A 22,483-nucleotide genomic window follows, 5' to 3' on the forward strand; every position below is an offset into this window, starting at 1 on the left:
GATACCATTAAGAATATTCATGATTAATGAGAAGAGGTCAGAATATCAGCATTAACAGGAGTTTATGAGAGAAGTTGTTTCCAAGCCTCATGGATGACTTTGAGTGGAGGAAGTAGCTGCTGATGTGGTGCAAATAGCATGAGAACTAGAATTAGAAATGGAGCCTGAAACTGTGACTGCAGTGTCATGATAAAACTTTAAGAGTTGAGCAGAGGAAGTGGTTTCTTGAGATGGAATCTACTCCTGATGAAGATGCTGTGAAGACTGTAGAAATGACAGCCAAGGATTTAGAGTAATAGTAGTAGTATGTGCATTTAATTTATGATGCAGTACAGAGTTTGAGTCCAATTTTGAAAGAAGTTCTGTGGGTAAAATGCTATAGAACAGCATTGTGTGCGACAGGAAAATAATTTTTGAAAGGAAGCATCAATTGATGTGGCAGACTTTGTTGTTGTCCTATTTTTAAAAATTGCCACAGTCAATACCAGCTTTCAACAAACACCATCCTCATGGGTCAGCAGCCATCAACAATAGGGCAAGACTTTCCACCAGCAAAAAGACTACATCTTGCCCCAAGGCTGAGATGATGGTTAGCAGTTTTTAGCAATAAGCTAATCTTTAATTAAAGAATATACATTGATTTTTTTTTAAGGCATAATGCTATATAACACATTTAATAGACCACAGTATAGTGTAAGCATAACATATATACACTGGGAAACCAAAAAATTCATGTGACTTGCTTTTTTGCCATGTTTGTTTTGTCTCTGTGGTCTGGAACCAAGCTGAAACATGTCCAAACTTTTCCTATAATTTCTTTATGAATGAGGAAGTTCCTAAGTTTGGAGCTAGGAGGTCAGGATTCCCTTGGAGAAGTGTAGCTTGCATCCTTTCCTGGTATTGCCTCATTTTTTGACCCATTTTCTTTTGCATGTGAGGGTTACAGATACTTGCAAACAGAAAATTTACTTTGAAGTTAATATTTATTCAAAGCTTGTTGTGTGCAAATACACAGAACAAGGGATCAACCTTAGCAGATACCATCTATTTCATAGTTGGCCCACAATGTAGATAATGTAGGTCTGATCCCTGGGTGGGGAAGATCCCCTGGAGGAGGAAATGGCAACCCACTCCAGTATTCTTGCCTGGAGAATTCCACGGACAGTGGAACCTGGTGGGCCACAGTCAGTGGGGTCAGTAAGAGTCGGGCACGACTGAGCCACTAACACTTTATTACAAGAATCACTTATGTCTGGACCTTACTGTTCTTGATTTTGTTTCATAAGTGTGTGGAGTTTCATGTTTGTGACTTGATTATCTGTACTTTTGATTTGTAGCTGATCCCCATTTTTTATATTAGTGGTCAGCACACTATAGCCAGGTTGGTCTGTTCCCTGTTGTGTCATAGTTTTATTGGAACATAGCCGTGCCCGTCCATAGCTATGGCTGTGGCTGCTCTTGCCCTACAATGCCAGAGTTAAGTATTCTGCAGAGCCTGAAATGTGTATTACCTGACTCTACAAAAATAGCTCTCAAACCTCTGATTTGTATTAGAAAGTAAATTCAAACTTTTATGTCCATTTTATAAGTGCCCTATTCATTGGCACTTCATAACTAAAATTCATAACTAAAATTGTTCATGAGAGCAGTAAAATAATTGGATTTTATTTCATTTAATAACATGAGAAATATTTTTCAAATACTGGAAAATGCCTATGCCCCCACTTTTTTTTGAAGGTGAACATTTCTTTAGTATCAAAATATTGGTGGCATGTAAGTGGTGGGTTAGTGAAGACACAGAGATATAAAAGAAGGAGATGGAGGGGCATAATTCCATGAGTAATAGTTATTTAAAAGACAGTTTGAACAGCAGATTCTAATTTTTGTGAAATTATGTAGAGATAGACTGAAATTCACATTAACATATTATGTCTAAATGATTAATATTGTGTCTATAATATTTATTAAGCAAATGATCATTCACGTGTGACTCTGAACTGTGGCCTCCATGCACTATGATAGTAATCTACCCAGTGTTTACCCCAATACTGAGCAGCAAGTGTTTAGTTCACCTGAAAACCTAGATGCTTACTATTCTGCTTAGGGATTGTTAAAATGTACATATAAACCACCTCTCACTCTTCAGAGCCATCCAGAGTCTGAACCATGGTACTCTGACAATACCTTTCACTAAAAATGGGGTTTGAAATTTTCTTTTGCCTTTCCCTTTGAAATAGCTGCAGTAAGGCTTTAGGCAGGAAAAGAAGATCTGTATCTAAAAACATTTCTTTCTTAAACTATTTTGACTTTTCAAGTCCATCAACAAGCAACAACATCCCACTCATGAGAGTAGTGCAGTCTGTCAAACACACGAAGAGGAAAAGCAGCTCAGTGATGAAGGAAGGATGGATGGTCCACTACACCAGCAAGGATACGCTGGTAAGATCCACATCAAGCTCTTGTCTTGTCTTGTGAGCTTAAATTAGAGGAGCTTCTGGTGCTCTGTCAAGACTGTGGGATATCTGGGTTAGCAGGAGAAACCTTAGTGCAGGCAGGGTACAGGATCAGGGGAGAATATTCACAGTCTCTGGGTTTTCCATAGTTGAGCGAACAACTGAGTTGGAAAAGACTAGATAGCAATCTCAGGGAAACAAAGTCATTTCCCTGTATTACTTGAGATGATTCCTAAACAACTTAAGTGTCTACCTATCTTTTTATAGCAGCTGTGAAAGCTTTCAGAATGCTCGTCTGTGATTCAAAAAAATTTCTGAACACTGCATTTTAGGGAGAGAAAAAATGATAACTGTTATATATTTCTTAAATCCTTAAGTGTTCACTTAAAAATTGACCTATTGAGAAACATAGTAATCTTATATTTTATTAGATAAAAGACAGCACATTTAAAATTTTTGTTATACTCTGAGTTTCTCACTACTTCTTATTTTCCTAATAGTTGATGCATGAGGTTGTGCATGTATTGACGTATGTTTCAATTTAACTGACCTTTAGTAATAAGCTTCTTTCTCAGCTATTGGTAGTGTTTTCCTCATCACCACCTAGCTGTAGGACCCCTATCATTTCTTTAGTTAAATGGACACCTATAACCTAACAGCTATATCTGTAATCTCAGCCTTCTCTTCTGGAGAGAGCTTTACATGACTTACTGTAGGACTGAGCTTAATTCCATCCAGTCTTTCCTAGATGTGGTAAAATATTTGAAGCATATTTAATATATTTGACTGGTGTAAGACAGGTTGTGGAAGAGACCAAGAATAGTATTAGGACACTTTAGTCTGAAAAGAAGAAATACATGCATTCATACAGACACACAAGGACCTGATCATCAAATCATGGATGTTTAGATCTGCAGTAAGCTTAAGAGAAAGTCAAGCTATTGATGCATTCCTCTAATGTTAGGTTGATGCCATGGAGTCAGCCTTGCCATCCTACTCAACATTCTTTAGTTCTACTGGGCCATCTCTAATGGAAGCCAGAATGCCTGGCTGGATCAGCATGGCATGCCTTATGTTCTAAAACAATAGAATATAAATATTTTATCTCCCGTAAAGCCCTTTTATTACAGCTATTAATCCACCTTTAGCTCTTCAAGCCATCAAATAAATTTTAAAATGGTGTTTTCTATTTATTCTACTTGCACTAAGTGCCAGGCACTGCTCTGGGTGCTAATACATCATCTCCTTTAATATTTATAACTCTCAAATGTAGGCACAGAAACTCACTACACATTTGCTGAATAGACACCTTCTAGAGTCTTGAAATTGTTACTCTTCCTCTTCCAAAGGCTGCACACTTTCCCCCATCAAATCTTATGCCCCAATGGGAAAATGTTTTGATTTTATCTGTCTTAGATTTTTTTTTTTTAATTTTTAAAAGATAGTGTATCAAACTTCTGTTTCAGCGGAAGCGGCACTATTGGAGATTGGATAGCAAATGTATTACCCTCTTTCAGAATGACACAGGAAGCAGGTACTACAAGGTAAGGGTGACTGTTTCCTTGACTGAGGTCTCATGCCCCCTCTTGCTTTCTTGTGGGAATGTAGAGTATCAGAAATACAAAATTACACCCAACAAACGTGGCTCTTACTGAAGCTTGCTCTGAGAGATATTTTTTTTCTTCTCTGTAGTTTTAGATTTGGGGGAAATCAGGTTGTGAGCTGATTAGTCATCTGTGAATTGCAAATTTCACAGTGGAATGCTTCTGGCCCCATGGGATGGTGGGGTAGAGGGAGAGGAAAAGAAACTTAACTGTCTTATTTTACCAGGGATGTGTGATTGAACTAGCAAGTTCAGGGTCACAGAAGATTAGTGAAAAGTAAATTCCTGAAGTCTGTTCCGTCCAACTTTCTTTGTTTTGTTTTGCACTGGTAGTCCTGCAAATATGTCACTAGGGGTTAAGAAATATTGTATGATTCCTCCATATATTGCCAATATCATAAGGAGCACTTTCTGCTAGAAAAATAATTTAGCAGCTGTTTTCATTCTGTCTCTCTACGTGAAATAATACAGATGTCACATAACATATAACCCAGTGGAACACGGTTCCAAAAGAAATATAGAGTGAAAAAGTATATATTTGCTCCATCAAGAATAATGAAGGCTCAGTGATAGTAGGTGTCGTTCTCCATGGCCCCTTTATACAGACCTAAGAGAAAAAGGAAACCTCATTAGCTTTTAAATTAAAATTTGTTTTAAAAGTTATTATTTCTTAAAAGTTGTTTAAAAGTTATTATTTCTTCTCCATCCTAAAAGACAATATGGTGATTAATTTTTTTTAATATCAAAATTATCTTAAAAGCAACTGCTTTTAAAACCACTCTCTGTGGTGTTCCTCACTAAAACTATTCATGTGACTATATTATTATATTAACATCTATCAAATCAAATTACATGATTCATTTTCAGTGCCTTAAAGAATAGTTGAAATTTAAAAACAGCTGTGCATACCCAAATGCATTTCAAAAGGGTTGTGATTTTACCTCACAGTTATTAAAATTAACATTTATAGTCTAAGACTTAGATTTTGATGCAGGTTCAAAATTATTCATATTTATTCTTATTGCATGAACATACTGAAAAGCCACTTGAATTTTTCTGGAAAAGGGAGATAATTTTATTTTTGTGTTTTTCTTAGTTATATTCTGTGTCTTACAAAGCTGTTTTATAGAAATGATAGCTGAGTGTAATGTCATTTCTTACATGTCCCTGGCATGAGTTTTATTTGAAAGTTTTATCTTTTTGATAAACTCCATTTAGTACACACTTTTTTCCACAGGAAATACCTTTATCAGAAATTTTATCTTTGGAACCAGCAAAACCATCAGCTTTAATTCCTAGTGGGGCCAACCCTCACTGTTTTGAGATCACCACAGCAAACATCGTGTATTATGTGGGAGAAAATGTGGTCAACCCCTCCAGCCCACCACCAAATAGCAGTGTCCTCACCAGTGGTGTTGGTGCCGATGTGGCCAGGATGTGGGAGATGGCGATCCAGCATGCTCTCATGCCCGTCATACCCAAGGGGTCCTCTGTGGGCTCAGGAACCAGCGTGCACAGTGAGTCTGCTAGTTTTCCGCCTGTCTTCAGAACAGGTGACGAGAACCTCTTTGGGGATGTTTAGTTTATTGGAATACCCTAATACTGGGAAAAATCGACAGCAGGAGGAGAAGTGGGTGACAGAGGATAATATGGTTGGATAGCATCACCAACTCAATGGACATGTGTTTGAGAAAACTCTGGGAGATAGTAAAGGACAGGGAAGCCTAGTGTACTACGGTCCATGGGTTCGCAAAAAGTTGGACATGACTTAGTGACTGAACAACAAAAACGGGGGGATCTCCAAATAAAAGCTGCTACATATACTAAGGTGTTTCATTCATTAAATTATCCTATTTTACTTTTTATTTTATATTAAAAATTTGAACAAATGCATGTCAACCCAGTATATCCAATAATAGCAGAAACTTGGGCTACTGGTGATAAAGGAAGAAGTAATCTTGTTGGCGATAAAAGAAGTAATCTTGTCAGCTCGAGCTTGACTGGAATGCCGCTTTTGCTATTTGCAAATCTGAGTTAACACAAGTCCTCCAAAACCACCGAATGTGCTACTCTCTGCAGGAGACTTAGTGTTCAGAGTACTTGCTGCTGCTGCTGCTAAGTCGCTTCAGTCGTGTCCAACTCTGCGTGACCCCATAGACGGCAGCCACCAGGCTCCCTTGTCCCTGGGATTCTCCAGGCAAGAACACGGGAGTGGGTTGCCATTTCCTTCTCCAGTGCATGAAAGTAAAAGTGAAGTCGCTCAGTCGTGTCTGACTCTGTGTGACCCCATGGACTGCAGCCCACCAGGCTCCTCCGGCCATGGGATTCTCCAGGCAAGAGTACTGGAGTGGGGTGCCAGTGCCTTCTCCGTGCTCAAATACTTAGAAACTCTTAAATCATTTTTTTCCCAGGTAGATCTCTCTGTTCATTGTCAGTCAGTCAGTCAGTTCAGTTGCTCAGTCATGTCTGACTCTTTGCGACCCCATGAATCGCAGCATGCCAGGCCTCCCTGTCCATCACCAACTCCCGGAGTTTACTCAAACTCATGCGCATTGAGTCAGTGATGCCATCCAGCCATCTCATCTTCTGTCATCCCCTTCTCCTGCCCCCAATCCCTCCCAGCGTCAGGGTCTTTTCCAGTGAGTCAACTCTTCGCATGAGGTGGCCAAAGTTCATTGTAGTATAAGATAAATTTTACCAGAATTCAATCAAGATAAAAAATGGAGGATTCATTTTTGAAAGATATTTTAGAGGAGTATCTGTATACAAGTGTAACTTAAAAATCTCATAATGGCTATTAATAATGAAGCCTGTGGCAAAGAACCCTCTGTTTTCTCATCACGGTGATCTGATGATCTGTGATAGATTTGATTTGTCACAACTTTTTAGTCGATCTCTACAACCAGTACACATATTGCATTCATGCGTGCTAAGTAGCTTCAGTCATGTTCAACTCTGTGCCGCCCTATGGACTATAGCCTGCCAGGCTCCTTCATCCATGGGATTCACCAGGCGGGTTCTTTACCACTAGCACCACCTGGGAAGCTCAGTACATATTAATAAGATATATATGCCTATTTGAGTGCTAACTATTTTATGTGAGATCTCTATTTTTAAAATAACTCCAATAGATGGATGTTGATGTTTTGCCTGCTTTACGGGTAAGGGAATCAGACCCTAGTAGCATTAAGTTGTTTCTGCTTGTACCAGAGTTAAGAAATGGCAAACCAGAATTTGAACCAAAATCTTTATGACTTCCAACTCTAAACTGACAAAGTACTATTATTTTTCAAAGCCAAGTACAGAGTAATCTGTAACTGTAAAAGCAAACAAATATTCTAATATTTTCTTAGAAAAGTCTAATTGCTGTGATTTAAAAACACCCCTGCAGCTTGATTAGTAAGCATGTGTTTACCTATTTTGCGATTACCTCTCTTACTTCTTCTGTGTACTTTTTAACTTGTATTTCTAGGAGATATTTCTGTGAGTATTTCAGTATCAAACTGCCAGATTCAAGAAAATGTGGTGAGTATGTACCTACTGACATAAAACTTGGTACTGTGATCTTTTATTGGAAAATAAGAGCATGATAAAATGCATTTTTATTGATCTGACATTTTAATTTTTTAGTATTTTCTATAAAATTAAATAGGGTCCCTTTGGATGTTTTTCCTCTATAAAATTTTAGAAACATTACATTGTATCAATTCTTTAGTGATTTTCTGTAATCTATTCTGTAGTGTGCAGAGTTAAATAACTATTATTCATTTCAGGTAAGCAATTATAATGCAGTGCCTGATTTTTTATGTATTTGACCCATCTTGATACTGGAATTTTAAATGGTTGATGTTATGTAATACCAGATAAAATAGATAAATTATTGAGTTTCATGAGTAGCTTAAACATGCCCTTATTCTGTTTCCCTGATTGCCACCCAGGAGTGCTATCATATGACAAGGAGTTACACATACACTTACCATCACTTGTACTTATCAAGGAGACCAGATAAAACTGCGTAAATGAGATTTTATGGGGCCACATTCTAGCACCCTAGTCAACTGTACCACCTAATTCCATCAGCTCAGTTTTTGAAAATTCTATGTAGGTCATATACATATTATGAAGTTAATTTACACTCTGTCATATGTTTGCTATTTTTTATTATACTTTGTCACTGTGGCAGGAAGCCCAAAAGTAATGAGGCCTTTCCTACCTCATCCTGTGACTCAGATTTTTCCCTCAATTTTGACTGCTATGCCTGTGACCAAAAGGAAAATATTTGTAGCCTTACACTGGTTTGACTTTACTTTTTAAAAAGTAGACTCCGTGAAACTTAATTTATCACCAGCATAACTTTGCAACCTTTACTAAATTGGCATAAAGTAAACTAAAAACCAATATAATTGAGAGAAGTAGGAAAAGTTCATAACAAAAATTAGCTGTATTCTTGTTCAGTCAGTCACAAGATAGATAAAGACCTCTTGTTCTGTTAGTCACAAGATAGATGAAGATTTCTGTTGCTCTTACTTAGCCAGAGAAGACTTTAAGAAATACTTATCTACCTATAAATCTCTTGGGAAATTCTAGATTCCTTTGCGGTTCTTCCACCCACAAATTCTAGGTGGCCTTTGAGCTATTAGAAAAAAATGAAGTAATACTTGAAGTAGTAGGATTCAGACTACTAGCGTATATTAATTTCTTTTCTTGTCTTCAGACAACCTTGAACTCTGAACCATAGATACTCTGAAGGGATCACAGGCTAGAGAGAACTTATAGTTTTTTTCTGGAGGAGAGACGAAGGAAAAGGATAGGAATATATAGAATATTCAAAGGGTAAGATGTGATGTAAAAGGACTTTTGGTTTTGAAAGGACAATGGTAAAAAGGTAGAGGATAGGCAGAAAATTCCATGGTATGTCATAGCAATACTGAAAGTGAAAAAGTATTACATTATACTTTCATTATTGTCATCATCATTTCACAGATTGTAAACATAGTCATTTAAAACTGAATGCTTTACTTAGCAATTATTATTTCAAAGAGGAAAGAGTAGATGCTTGGAAACGTGTAACCTCTATAAGTGGAAAAAGTGAAACAGTTTGGTCACCTTGTAAATGAGAATTTCATTATCGGTTTGTTCTGTCTCTGGCTCATTCACAGTGATTCAGCCCCTTTTCCTTCCAGTTTAAATTCATCTGATGTAGATGATTGATAAAGAAGCAGCCTTACCATTTTAGCCATAAAGAATGAAATGGTTGGAATCAGGACTCACACAGACTTGGGATTGGGAATCATGATTATTTAATGTGAAATTTCTAAATAACCATCTCAATAAGCAAATCTGTTTTTAAATACTGGCATTATATATGTAAATGACATTATATAGTTTTAAGTCTTTTTTTCTCCCTAATGAAACCTATTTACTTGAACACTGAAAAATTTCTGCTGCTTAAGAGCAGAATAGTTTTCAAACATAACATTAAATTGAAGGATGAGTTTTTAATATTATCGTTATATTGTAGATTTCATCTGGCATTTAAATTGTTTATGTTTAAATTCATCAAGTATTAATGATATATTTAATAAAATTATAGAGTTTATTAGGACTAATATGTTGTTCCACTTCATGTTTGTTTTTCTCTGGACTTGCACGTATAGGACATCAGCACAGTTTATCAGATTTTTCCTGATGAAGTACTGGGTTCTGGACAGTTTGGAATTGTGTATGGAGGTATGTTGATTCACCAAGTATTTTTATTAATTTAAAGTTTTGGCTACTTGTGTTAAGAAATTTAATATCTCCAAGAAGAATATAAAAACCTATATGTAAATGTGTTTTGTATTTATGTCTTTCTGTCACTTACCTTTTTAGAAATTTCTCTTGAGGTGATCACTAACTGGGAAATTAGCACATGTCTGTTTTGAAAGAAATTTTTCTACTCCTACAAAATTTCTTTTGCTTAAATATTGACAAACTCTATATACAGTAATGGTTAAATACTGGTTTACACAGGCAAAATATTGAGAAACAAGGAAACTGTAATTTGGAAACATTCTTTTTCCTCTTAGCATATTTTGTCACAGTGCTATAGAAATCCATTCATGTAACTAGGCAAAAACTAGTCTATTCTAACGTCTTTATTAGATGTTAGAATCTAACATCTTCCATTCTAACATCTTTAGGAATGTTACGTATTTTGTTAAGGTTTGCAATTTTTACATGTTTGAAGTAAAATATTAAATTTTTACATTTTTCTTATTCTCAGGTTATTTGGTGAATTTAGTTAAAACTTCTGTCTTAGATTCTAGTCAGTTCAAAGATATCAGTTTTTTTACGTGCCCTATAAAAGGGCCTCATAACTTTCAATTACTTAATATAATCTGTAACTGATTATCTTTTTTGTGAGATGGGGTGCTCTGAAATAATCACAGTGTTTGATTCTATTACTTATCATAGTATAACATTGTGCTTTTTTATTTAAAAACTAATTAAATTCTACTCTGTTTTACAAAGTAATTTTGATTCTTATAAAATGTACAAATCATTTTTTTTTGACAGAAAACCTGTCAGTGAGTCAGCAACCATTGTATTTTCTGTCAAGGCCTAACGGTGTGATTGGGGAGACTAAGTACAACACAGGGAATTGTTCTGCAGTGTAATAATTGCATGCATGCAAAAAAAAAAAATCATGGTGTATAGAGCATGGTGCTATGCTTAGTCACTCAGTCATGTGTGACTCTTTGGGACCCCATGGACTGTAGCCCACCAGGCTTCTCTGTCCATGGGAATTCTCCACAAGAATACTGGAGTGGGTGCCATGCCCTCCTCCAGGGGATCTTCTCAGCCCAGGGATCGAACCCAGGCAGATTGTTTACCATCTAAGCCACCAGGGAAGCCCAAGAATACTGGAGTGGGTAGCCAGTCCCTTCTCCAGGGCATCTCCCTGACCCAGAAATTGAACCAGGGTCTCCTGCATTGCAGGTGGATTCTTTACCAGCTGAGCTACCAGGGAAGCCCATGAAGTACGGTAAATATACATAACTGAATATAGTGTGGGGGTGAAATGGGTAAGAAATGAGATTAGAGAAACCAGCATGTGCCAGATCGTTTGTAACATCCAACAGTGAAGGAGCGGGTTTAGCAGGAGGCCTCCACAAGGAAGACTAGAAAGTTACACCTGGACACAAACAGATGAAGCAGATAAGAGCAGTCCCAGAAGACAGGTCAAGTGCCATAGCGACAGAAACGTGGAGACTAAAAAAGCCACAGTCTCGCAGGCAGTAGTTGCAGTAAAAGTCTGAGTTGGAATAGAGATTGCAGCCAGTCAAAGTAAAGAACATGAAAACAAGACAATAGTTTTGTCAGTTGTGAAGGGAAGCCTTCTCGGAGGAGTTGGAAGGAACAGTGAAAGTGGTTGTAGGGAGAAGGGACACTAGAATTACACCAAATGTAGAAATAATAGAATTTCGAATTAGTTTATATGTGACCAAAAATAGTGAGTAATTAGTTTCACTTTCAAATTCAATTAGCATGACTATATTCTGTATCTTCTATAATCTGGTAGTGTAGAAGTGAACAGCTTGAGGGGACCCTTTGATTCCCTAGAAGGTTAATTGTGAGAATTACATTGACTATGATTTATGTAAAAGGCCTGTCAGATGATGACGATGGTGCTTATAATGATGATAAGATGTTTTTTGAGTGTGTATAGTTATCTAGGCACTCTGTGTACTGTACATATCTTGTTACATCTATTTCTCACAACAGTGCTACCATTGAAGATGAGGAACTCAGAAAGCTTTAGTGGTTTGCTCAAGACCATGAAGCTGTTAGTGGCAAGATTTTTATTCTTTCTGTTATAACATACATTAATTTATCAGGACTTCATCCTTTCTTTAGGAGAGTACTTTTGCCAGTGGTATGAATATTTTCCATATTAAGTAGCTCCATATCCTGTTTCTAAAACATATATTTTATAAGAAAATATCAGGTTGTTCATATGAATAGCTTTTAATGTCCTAATTCTTTTGTGTTTTGAATTTGGCTAAGTTTATAGTGTATATTTGATCTATAATAGTGGAGCTAAGAAATGAAATCTTGATGGGCAAAAGTCAGTGCTCACCAGAAATGTTAATTTTTTCAGTAAAGCATTTTTATAATTCTAAAATGTCTTTATAAATTCTGGTATTCTTCAATAGAAATGATATTTAATAAAATTATGCTAATATTTCTTTTTTATTTTAAAGGTAAACATCGTAAAACAGGAAGAGATGTAGCTATTAAGATCATTGACAAGTTAAGGTTTCCAACAAAACAAGAAAGCCAGCTTCGTAATGAGGTTGCAATTCTTCAGGTACTTTTTGTTTTTTATGTGGGGGCTATAATATATCCCATAAACTTCTGCAAAACAAAGAAAAGTTACCCATTATCTGTGGCATAGATATTTAGGAACATGTTTAAATAAGTGAAAAGGCAGATCAAGAATCAAACCACTGCCTGGGTGGTATCTTCCCTGAGACTAGGCAGCAGCTTTTCCTTTTTATGTGCTTAATTCTAGGTTTTAATGTGTTATTAATTCTCATTAAATGAATAATGTTTCAGCATTTGCCCATAGTGGACATGCTGCGACCTTTTTGTTTTACATTATCAATGACCTTGCCTTCATAAACACTCCTCCTTTATGCTGTGATAATTATATGAATTGAGTATATGTCAGTATGTAGCTGTCAGCATATCAAGTAAAAGAGTAATACATGCCTGAGAATCAGATGATCTTGATCTTATTAATGTCCTCTCTGTGTCTCACTGTAAGCCTTTTATTTAATATTGAGACTATTCCTTAACTCTTCTTATTTTTTAAGCCAGTCCCAGTCCCGTTTTAAAGCCAGAATTTTTAATGAAAAGTATTATGTGATATACATAATTTTTTAAATTATTAAAACTTTTTATGAGGATCAAAAGGAAATGGAGCAGTTGTTTACTAAATGTGGCCAACCTAGCTGTCCAGTCTGGAAAGTTTAGATCCTTGATAAATGCCAATTTTTATATAACTTCCATAATTATCTCCTTGTCATGCAAGCTGATCATAATTTCTAATTTATAGTATTAACTAATATTCATCCGAGCATTGCTCACAAAACAAAACAGATGGCATTTCTGCATTTATTGAGTTTATACAATAAAAAAGTTGAAAAAGATATGATTTTCTGCCCTAAAAGATCTCATGTGTACAGACAACCAAAATAATTGTTGCTGTACATTAAAAACTGACATAGACTTTTCTGAGACTCATATGTTCTAAAAGCTGGTATTTTTGTGCTTTTGGACAACTAATGTAACGCAAAGAACTACCGCAGTGTTCTCTGCCTTCTTGGAAGAAGATAACCACAGATCTTAAGCTGACAATTCATGCATAGTTTAGTGCTGGCTACTCAGGTTCTTTTGTAAAAAACTCTTAACTTCACCATATTGAGCTGCCGCGTCTGAAAACTTAGTGACAACATTCCATACTTGGACCCCCCACCTTCCAGTCCCCCTCACCTGATGTCCTGAAGGCCTGACTCCTCTGAGCCTTGCCACAGTTGGCATAAGGATAAGACAGTTCTCCTTCTTTACAGGACATAAGAGGAGTTTCAATTAACATGGTTATACTTTTCTACTTTTTATTGAAACTGCAGAGGAACGTCTAATTCTCCCTGTATAGCCCTTTAATTACCTTTCCTAGCATGACAACACATTATCAGCTGCTGGCTCTGTAGTAAAGTAGAAAAATAAAATATACCACAAACTGACTCCATCTCCTTTGCAAAAGAGTAGCTGCAATCAACAACTCAGATGCAGTAAACATGCATTTGGCAAAAATTTCATTATAATGTGGTTTTCTATAAAGAATTTGGTTAGGTTGAAAGTCAGATTTTGTCCCTTGAGCATACGAAGAGTTTGAGCAGTTCACGTATTATTATGGCCTGAAATCTCAAGAATCCTCATCAGTTATCATTCATCCCCATTGTCCCCAATCGTTTTTCACTTCCTTCATCAAACTCATATTTATTGAGTACACATCATGAGCTAAACTCTGTTCTTGGCTCAGTGGATACAGTGGGGACAAAGACACTCAAGTCCTTCCTGTCATGAGTCTTTAAATTGTCTTTTCAGGTTTACTTTTAGTCTGATGTTTACAACATATTTATATGTTGAATTTTTAATGACAAAACTTGTACAAGGAGTCTTATTAAAGCTTGGTTTATGTATATGAGATTTGAGAGTTCATACAAAAGTTGACATTTGTTTCAAACTTGTTCACCAGAAATTAGTCTGATCTGTATTCTCTTTTTCCATAGCACTTACCATATTCTAGCCTATTACAGAATTTTATTTACTATATTTGCTGTGGGGTTTCTTCCCCCATCCCCAATCCCACTTCCTGCTCTAGAGTATATATGTTTCAGAAGGGCAGATGCTGTTATTTGCCAACAGTATCAAATAACTGATATATATCCCAAAATATATACTGATATATCCCAAACACCAAAGATTGTTCCTGACAAACATTAGATGTTTAGCAAATATTGGATGAATGCTTCTTGAATTAAAACTGTACAGAGACATCATCCTGTCACATAAGAAGTCGTAGTATCTGACCAGGAAGCAAATGTCTGGACTCTGTTTGCTATTAATGGTTAATTGGTTAGTTAAGAAGGATTGTTTGTTCTTTGAAAGCCCTCATTGCCATTTTATATTTCTTATAAAAATAAATAATTCATTTTTTTAAACCTGAAAAGAAAATATGGTAATAAGTAGAGAGATGAGGGGAGGCTTCTGACTCACTAACTGATATGTTCAGAAAAAGTACCATGATTGAAATCATCCGAATGGTGCAGAAGGTTTTCTTTTCCTAATCTTGAGGAGCAGAATCCTCTCCCTCTGGATATAAAAGTGATACACAGAAGTATTTGGTATCCTCTGCCCATGGTCTCTCACTTATGAAAGCTAGTTTCCTGGTTTATGCTTATACCTGGAGTCTTGACTAGTTCTGCCCCATCCTGTTCTTCCTTCTGAGATTCTCCAGAGAGGACCAAGTAGGCTGGGAATAGCTGATGGGAGAAAATTCTCATGTAGTTCTGTTAGTTTTTTTGTTGTTGTTGAACTCTGATTTGTTTCTGTTTTTTTTTTTTTTTTTTTAATTAAAAAAGCTTCTTAGCTTGTAGAGGACTTCAAAGTTGTAAAAAATGAATGTGTGAAAGGTAGGCTGGTAGGCTTCTCCTTTCTTTTTCTCGTTCATCATCTTTACTGGGCGAAGGCTTTCGAGAGGCTGATTTAGTCATTAGAAAGCTATACTCTGTAGATATCTTTGAACAGTTGAAAAATTAAGGCAAGTGTGACTCTTTTGGCATAGTTATCCCTGATTTACATCATTTCAAATAGCTGTTTTCATTATCTCTAAATGCTTTGTTGTTATTATCATATTTCAGAAGGATGATAAATTAATGTAGATGTTAAACTTCATTCAAAAATTCCCAAGAGATATTATTTATAGTATGATTTTATAAGTTGTATCTTGATTTTTAAAAAAGGTAAATCTGAAATTTTTGTTTTTTTTCTATTCATGTTAACAAAATAGGGATTAAAAGATAATTTATGATTATTGGGGATATCACAGAAAACTGACTTTTGTAAGAAGATGCAATTAATCTTAGAAGGCTTAGAAACTTACAATCTAAAGTAAGCGATACTGGCATGATATATTTAATAGAATTTAAGTTATCAACATAGGCTTGTTCAGTCTAAAGTCATTTTTATTTTCTCACATAATATCACAATGCACAAAAGCTTTAGGATAATGCTAATGAGTATATATAATTCTAACTGATATACTATTTTGTCTTTATCTTAAATATCAGCTTATTTTTTTCTAAGGAACAATACTAGAGCTTCTGTTTATGATACATTATATTAAAGCATGTTGGAATACTAAAAGTGCTGAATACAGAATGTAGGAAAAGATATGTAAGAATTTTACAGGCCATAGATTAAGTATGTCCCCTTGTACTTATCTCCTAAAATTCCACCATCATTCTTATTTCTGTATTGTGAGGCACTCTTCCTCCCATTGAAGCATTTCTTAACTTTAAAACAAAAGAACGGCAGCAACAAACTGTGTTCTTGATTTGTCTAGGCCATCTCTCATGGCTTCAGCACATGTTATACTGACGCACTTTAAATTTGTGCTCTGTGCTGCTTTCCGTTCTTATTCATAAATGTCTGTCTTTGGCTTCTACACCTTTTTACAGTGTAAGGAACGTTTGCCATACTCTTGTCGTCTCCCTCTGCCCCACTATCTCCCTTCGGCTATTTTTCAGTCTTTACCCTACTTGACTGGTCTCGGGGCTTCAACAGCACTCATCACTTCATCAGGCCCCATGCACCGATGAGGCCCCACGTCACCTTCCCTGCCAGCCCTGCCAGTTCTGTTCTTACTGACCTTCTTCCCTTCATCTGATGGTTTATGCTAACCTGGGACTCATTCCCAGAGTGAGCTCATCCGCTTTAGGAGACTCATCTGTCATTACTTCTCAGGTTATTTCCTTAATTTATCTCGTGAGCTCTGTTCTTTCACAGACACTTCAGTCTCCTATTTCTGGTGTTAGGACATCTCCACTTTGCTGTGCCAGTCTTATCCAAACCAAGTAGCCAAAAACCAAGCGATTATTCCTAATGTCTTTCCCTGCAAGTTATTCTCTAATTTTATCCATTTTGCTATCATTTCTCCAGTTTTGAAGGAGCTTCAATTAATTTCCTACAATTAATAAAAATATTAAGTCATTCAACAGTGCTGTTGAAGCCCTTCCTTCTTTGATACAAAGCAATTTATTAGGTTGTATAACAGTGAGTGAAACCTTTTAGAATATTTATCATATATTTTGACAGACAGATACAAGTGACCGCAAGTCAGGATAGCTGTGAAAACATAGGACATAGTGAAAGAAGTCATGGGTTATGGCAGGGGTCAGGGTACTGGAATGAGGGAGATTTTCAAAGAGAAATAGAGCACTGGTGAAATCTTGAAGAGTCATGATTTTTGGTGACCAAAGAAATGTTGGAAAGGGTTATTAGGCTGAGGGGCCACCTTAGTAAAATAAATACACTATGAAATATAAGTAGAAAACTAGATCATTTTAAAAGAGTGGCTTCAAATCACTTCATGTGGTTTGAAAAAATAATTCTAAGGATTCTTCAAATTCTAAACACTTTTAGAATTCTCAGAAAGAATTCTAAAACTCGTTGTATCTTTGTATATTTTTAAGTTGACAGCTAGAACTATTTTGTCAGAAGTCCAAAGAATTAATTTTGTACTATAGTGAAAATACTGGTATTTGAAAATAAAGCTCATTTAAATATATGCATTACAATCTAAATATCAAAAACATTTTATATCTTTAAACAGTCATTTAAAAATACATGCATAGGCTTTTTAAGCAATAGCAGCATATTTTACAGTATTTTTGTTTCCTTTGACTACATTATACTTTTACCACAGAAATATATTCCAATGTTATATATTTTTATACTTTAAAGGCTTTTATTGGTCCTCCTTTCATATTTATTTACAATAAAAATCATTGTATATATTTAAATTTCTTGATTATAACACTGAATGTTTAAAGCATTCTCCTGAATTCATTTATCATTACAGTTATTTGTAAAACCTTTGTCTAGCAAGATAAATATTCTGCAAAGCTTGATCTATGCTTGTTAAGATAAAAATGAAATGTTACTAAAAGCACATTATTTAATGAAGTTTATTTTTTTAATACAGCTAATAAATTTTTAGGTGATTATTATTTTTTGTTTAAACAGTTCAGCAATTTTATTCCTTTTGTTAAATTGTAGAAGCCAAGTTGGAAGCACCACCCCCCCCAAATAAGATAGAAACAGTTCAAGTGATTTATCTTCAGAAATTCATCCTCTTTTAATTCTCTGTATTAATAGATCCATTAAATGCTTCTCTGCTTTTGGTGAAAGCATGCATTAGAGCTAGGTTGCCAAAGAATTGAGTTCCAAGTTATTAGAGTTATTCCATTCATACCAACACAGTATTTCAAAATTTCCCTTTATTTTTTTCCTAGACAATTTTCTTCCCCATGGCAAGGTACCTTAGTAGTGTTTGGAGTGTATAAGAAGCATACCTTCCTTTTGAAAAGTGGGAAAAAAATTATTGTGAAAGGCAACTTGGGGATTGAGAATTTGAAGAATATGGAGATTTTCTCAAGTAGATCTGTATTAGAAAATTATTTATGGATTGTTAGGATTCATTCATTCAAGATATAATTATTGAGTACTTCCCATGTTCCAGGTAGTATGGGTACAAATATAAACAAAGCAAATTTTCCTTAACACTATCCCTCTGCTCACATATCTCTTAATCTTCCATCTCCCTAAGAGTTTGCCTCCCTTAGTTTAGAGACTGCTGTGAAAGGACAGAGCACGCTTAGGTGAGACCGCTGCTGCTGCTGCTGAGTCGCTTCAGTCGTGTCCGCCTCTGTGCGACCCCACAGACGGCAGCCCACCAGGCTCCCCCGTCCCTGGGATTCTCCAGGCAAGAACACTGGAGTGGGCTGCCGTTTCCTTCTCCAGTGCATGAAAGTGAAAAGTGAAAGTGAAGTCGCTCAGTCGTGCCCGACTCTAGCGATCCCATGGACTGCAGCCCCCCAGGCTCCTCCATCCGCAGGATTTTCCAGGCAAGAGTACTGGAGTGGGGTGCCATTGCCTTCTCCGTAGGTGAGACTAGGAAATGGCTTTTGTGAGAGTTTATGGAGAACCGTAGGTATCGTGCCAAGTCAACTGGATTTTATTATGCTTGGGTGATTGAATTATTGAAATATTTTCAAAAAATTATTATGATCAGATCACTATTGAGGGATGATATAGAGAAAAAAGTTTAAATGCAAGAAAACTTTTTTGGAGGTTCTACTAGTTATACAATAATCAAAGCTAGTTTTAACAGTCAAAATGCCCCCATTCTGTATAAATAAGTAATTAAATTTTAGGCTCCAGTTAGAAAACTATGATATTTTATGAGAAAGAAGAGTTTGTAGATGGGCTGCTCATCGTTCCAGATGTTACAGCTACCTCTAAAGCTTAGCCCTGGGAGGAAGATTGGGCATCGGGTGTGAAAGAAACCAGACAGTATGTCAGAGTGATACCTTTAAAGGCAATTAAACTTCAAGATCAGGAGTGGAATTGGTAACACAGAACAACACTGGGATGGGGGTGGGGGTGGTGCACCAGCTTAAAAACAGGTTAAGCAATAGGAAAGAAATTTTATCAGTCAGGAAGGCAAGGAATCCAAATTGTCAGTGTGGATGTCATAAAAGGTATAGGGGACGCTGTGGTGAGAAGACTGATGAGGCAGCATTCAGAAATCCAGAGAACATGCTCAGTTGGGTTGTGAGAGTAAGATGAGGAGGCTTAAGTAGCATAGCCCCTGATGCATACTAGTTAGAACAGGCAGCACTGGTTCTAAATGGATTTGAGTCCAAGAAAAATACTAAGGTAATAGACAGCATAATGTTTAAATAGCATAGCTTCTGGGCTTAGACTGCCAGGGTTCTCACATTAGGCTTAAGAGTCTTAGGAGCTTGGATAAGTTATTTAGATTCTCTGAGTCTCAATTTCCTTATCCATAAAACTTTGTACAGATGTTATAAGAATTGAGTGTGATAATTTGTTGAACTTCTTAGTGCCTGGCATATAGTAAAGATTCCATACTTATCTTACTATTAATAGTATTGACACCACTTGTCTAGCTCCTAGGAATAATTTCAAATAACTTGATATTGAATTTCTTAAATAGAGAACATAGAGACATATAATTTCATGTTAACAAAGAGCACGGTTGACTCAAAACCTGAAGTGCAGCTGAAAATATATTAACATATGCCTGGCCCCTAGTAAACACTCAGTAAATATTTGTTGAGCAAATTATATTGCCACAGCTGAAGGAATAGAATTGCAAAGCATGCCAGTAAGATAATAAAGTATACTTCACCTTCATTCCTTTTTGATTACAAAACATGGTAATTTATCTTCCCAGAACAAGATTAAATATGTGTCTTATAAATACCTGGCTTTGTTCTCTTAGTCTAAAAAGATGATCAAGAGTAGGTGGAAAGAGATAATCATAACAGGAAACCAGAGAATAATATCGCTAAGCATGAGTGGGAAAATGAAAATTTGCAGAAACTGGTGATTTTATTTAAAGCATGAAGGAGTCAACTTTTCTTTCTCAGGAGAAAAATATTCAAAAAGTACTTTATCTTTTATGTTTAATAAAAAGTTTATACTTCTGTTGGTTCACCTTATATGTTCATATTTCTTCAAAGATTTTTTCTTTTTTATATGATTATGTGAACAATTTTCATGAAGTTGTTTCTTTTGAAGACATGTTTTACAGCTCTAAAGTGGTCTTGTTATCTTCTGCATGCTCTAAAAAAATAGTCTGTAAATTATGTATATATGTGTCTAAAATAGAAGAAAAAACTTTTAAAAATCTATTATAATAAAAAGAAAACAAACTTGAAAAATTTTCTGACTAAATATTGTGTTCCATAACAATTTAGTCATAATGAAAACTTAGTGTCAGATGGCCAGGTTCCAGTCAGAGCTTTTCAGTTTTTTCTTAAGTTTCTTTTAATCTTGGTTTCCTTAATTATGGATTAGAATTCATCTGACTCGATGTGCTTGCTTCACAGGAATGTTTTACGGGGGTTGAATTAAATAATATATAAAGTGTTTTTAATGTTTTAATATTTAGTTTTGTTTATTTATTTGGCTGCACCAGGTCTATTTTATTTATTGCTTATTTGGTTTATTTTTGGCACACAGGATCTTAGGTCTTCATCATGGCATGCAGGATCTTCAGTTGCCACATGCGTTCTCTTAGTTGTGGCATGTGGGATCTAGTTCCATGACTAGGGTTTGAACCCAGTCCCCCTGCATTGAGAGTGCAGAGTCAGCCTCTGGACCAGCAGGGAAGACCCTAAATGGCCTTGAAATCTAAAGCTAGATTAAAGCAGTTCCAGAAAAGATGAAGTTCAGAATGATTGAGAGGGTTGTAGATAGGTTTATGGATATATGTGAATACAGGAATTACATATCAGGCCTCACCTGATTTTTTTTCTTCTATGCAAATATTGAACTGATTCTTTAAAACATTTTTCTTGGGCCAGTGTTACTTAATAGGATGTACAGAACGTGTTGGTAACTTAAGATGGAAAAAATAATGGTAAATTGTGCATTGTAAGCTAGCCATCTAAAAGCTGACTCCCCTTCTTGATATCTGGACACAATATATGTATTATATTAACAGCCAACGGAGATGCTTCAACTTATTTCTTCCACAAAATTTTGAGCTATTTTAACCAGGGTCAGTCTGAGCTAATTAATGCCACACAAAAATATAATATTGCAAGTTCTGATGGATGGTATATGCAAATAGTTTTACCAGGAATGATCAGGTCATTTCTAAGTTCACAGAGTCTAATAGGTTAAATTTGGTTATGACTCCACTGATCTAAATGTCAGCCAGTGATTCACAGGAGGGTGGATTGTTACATCTGGTCTTACTGAAGTAATATTGGTGCATTTATTCCTCTGACATTACATGTTAGCTTTATTGGTTCTGAGATATTATCAGTGTGCATTCCCAAAATGTTACCTCCTAAAAGATAACTACCAGAGTATGACACTGTTTATCAATTGTAGGCTTTTGTCAACCAAACATGCATGCAACAACCAAATGATCCCCACCCCATGTTAAGTCAGGAGGGCTCTCGTGTGGTGTAACACAGCCCTCACCTGTTGACGTCAGAGTAGAAGCACCTCTGTCATCACTGAAGTTTAAAAATACAGCATGAGGGAAGATGATGGTGTTATTTAGTCACTAAGTCACGCCCAACTCTTTTGCAACTCACGAACTGCAGCCCACCAAGATCCTCTGTCCCTGGGTTTCTCCAGGCAAGAATACTGGAGTGGGTTGCCATTCCTTCTCCAGGGGAGCTTCCTGACCCAGGGATCTAACCCGTGTCTCCTAAATTGGCAGGCAGATTCTTTACCTTTGAGCCGTCAGGGAAGCCCATGAGGGAAGATGCGTGCCTACTTCATGCTAAGTTGCTTCGGTCGTGTCCGACTCTCTGTGACCCTGTGGGCTGTAGCCCACCAGGCTCCTCTGTCCCGTGGGCTTCTCCAGGCAAGAGTACTAGAGTGAGTTGCCATGTCCTCCTCCAGGGGATCTTCCTGGCCCAGGGATTGAACCTGCATTTCTTCAGTCTGCTGCATTGGCAGGCGGGTTCTTTACCACTGGAGCCACCTAGGAAGATAGGACAACTGAGAAGCCTAAGTGTGGGCTTCACACTTCAAACTCCCTTGA

The 22,483-nt window shown here is 36.3% G+C and overlaps 1 protein-coding gene across 3 annotated transcripts in view; it reads left to right on the forward strand.

Moving 5' to 3' along the window:
- The window catches only part of PRKD1 (protein kinase D1), a 328,618-nt gene that overhangs the window by 277,908 nt on the left and 28,227 nt on the right, over window positions 1–22,483 (forward strand). For all 3 annotated transcript variants that reach the window (XM_020913363.2, XM_020913366.2, XM_020913365.2), the window contains 6 exons: window positions 2,316–2,439; window positions 3,920–3,997; window positions 5,294–5,573; window positions 7,529–7,581; window positions 9,714–9,786; window positions 12,303–12,409. In XM_020913363.2, the coding sequence (XP_020769022.2) occupies window positions 2,316–2,439; window positions 3,920–3,997; window positions 5,294–5,573; window positions 7,529–7,581; window positions 9,714–9,786; window positions 12,303–12,409 (715 nt within the window). The remainder of the gene's footprint in view (window positions 1–2,315; window positions 2,440–3,919; window positions 3,998–5,293; window positions 5,574–7,528; window positions 7,582–9,713; window positions 9,787–12,302; window positions 12,410–22,483) is intronic.

Source organism: Odocoileus virginianus, chromosome 16 (assembly GCF_023699985.2).
Source record: "Odocoileus virginianus isolate 20LAN1187 ecotype Illinois chromosome 16, Ovbor_1.2, whole genome shotgun sequence".
Classification (NCBI taxonomy): domain Eukaryota; kingdom Metazoa; phylum Chordata; class Mammalia; order Artiodactyla; family Cervidae; genus Odocoileus; species Odocoileus virginianus.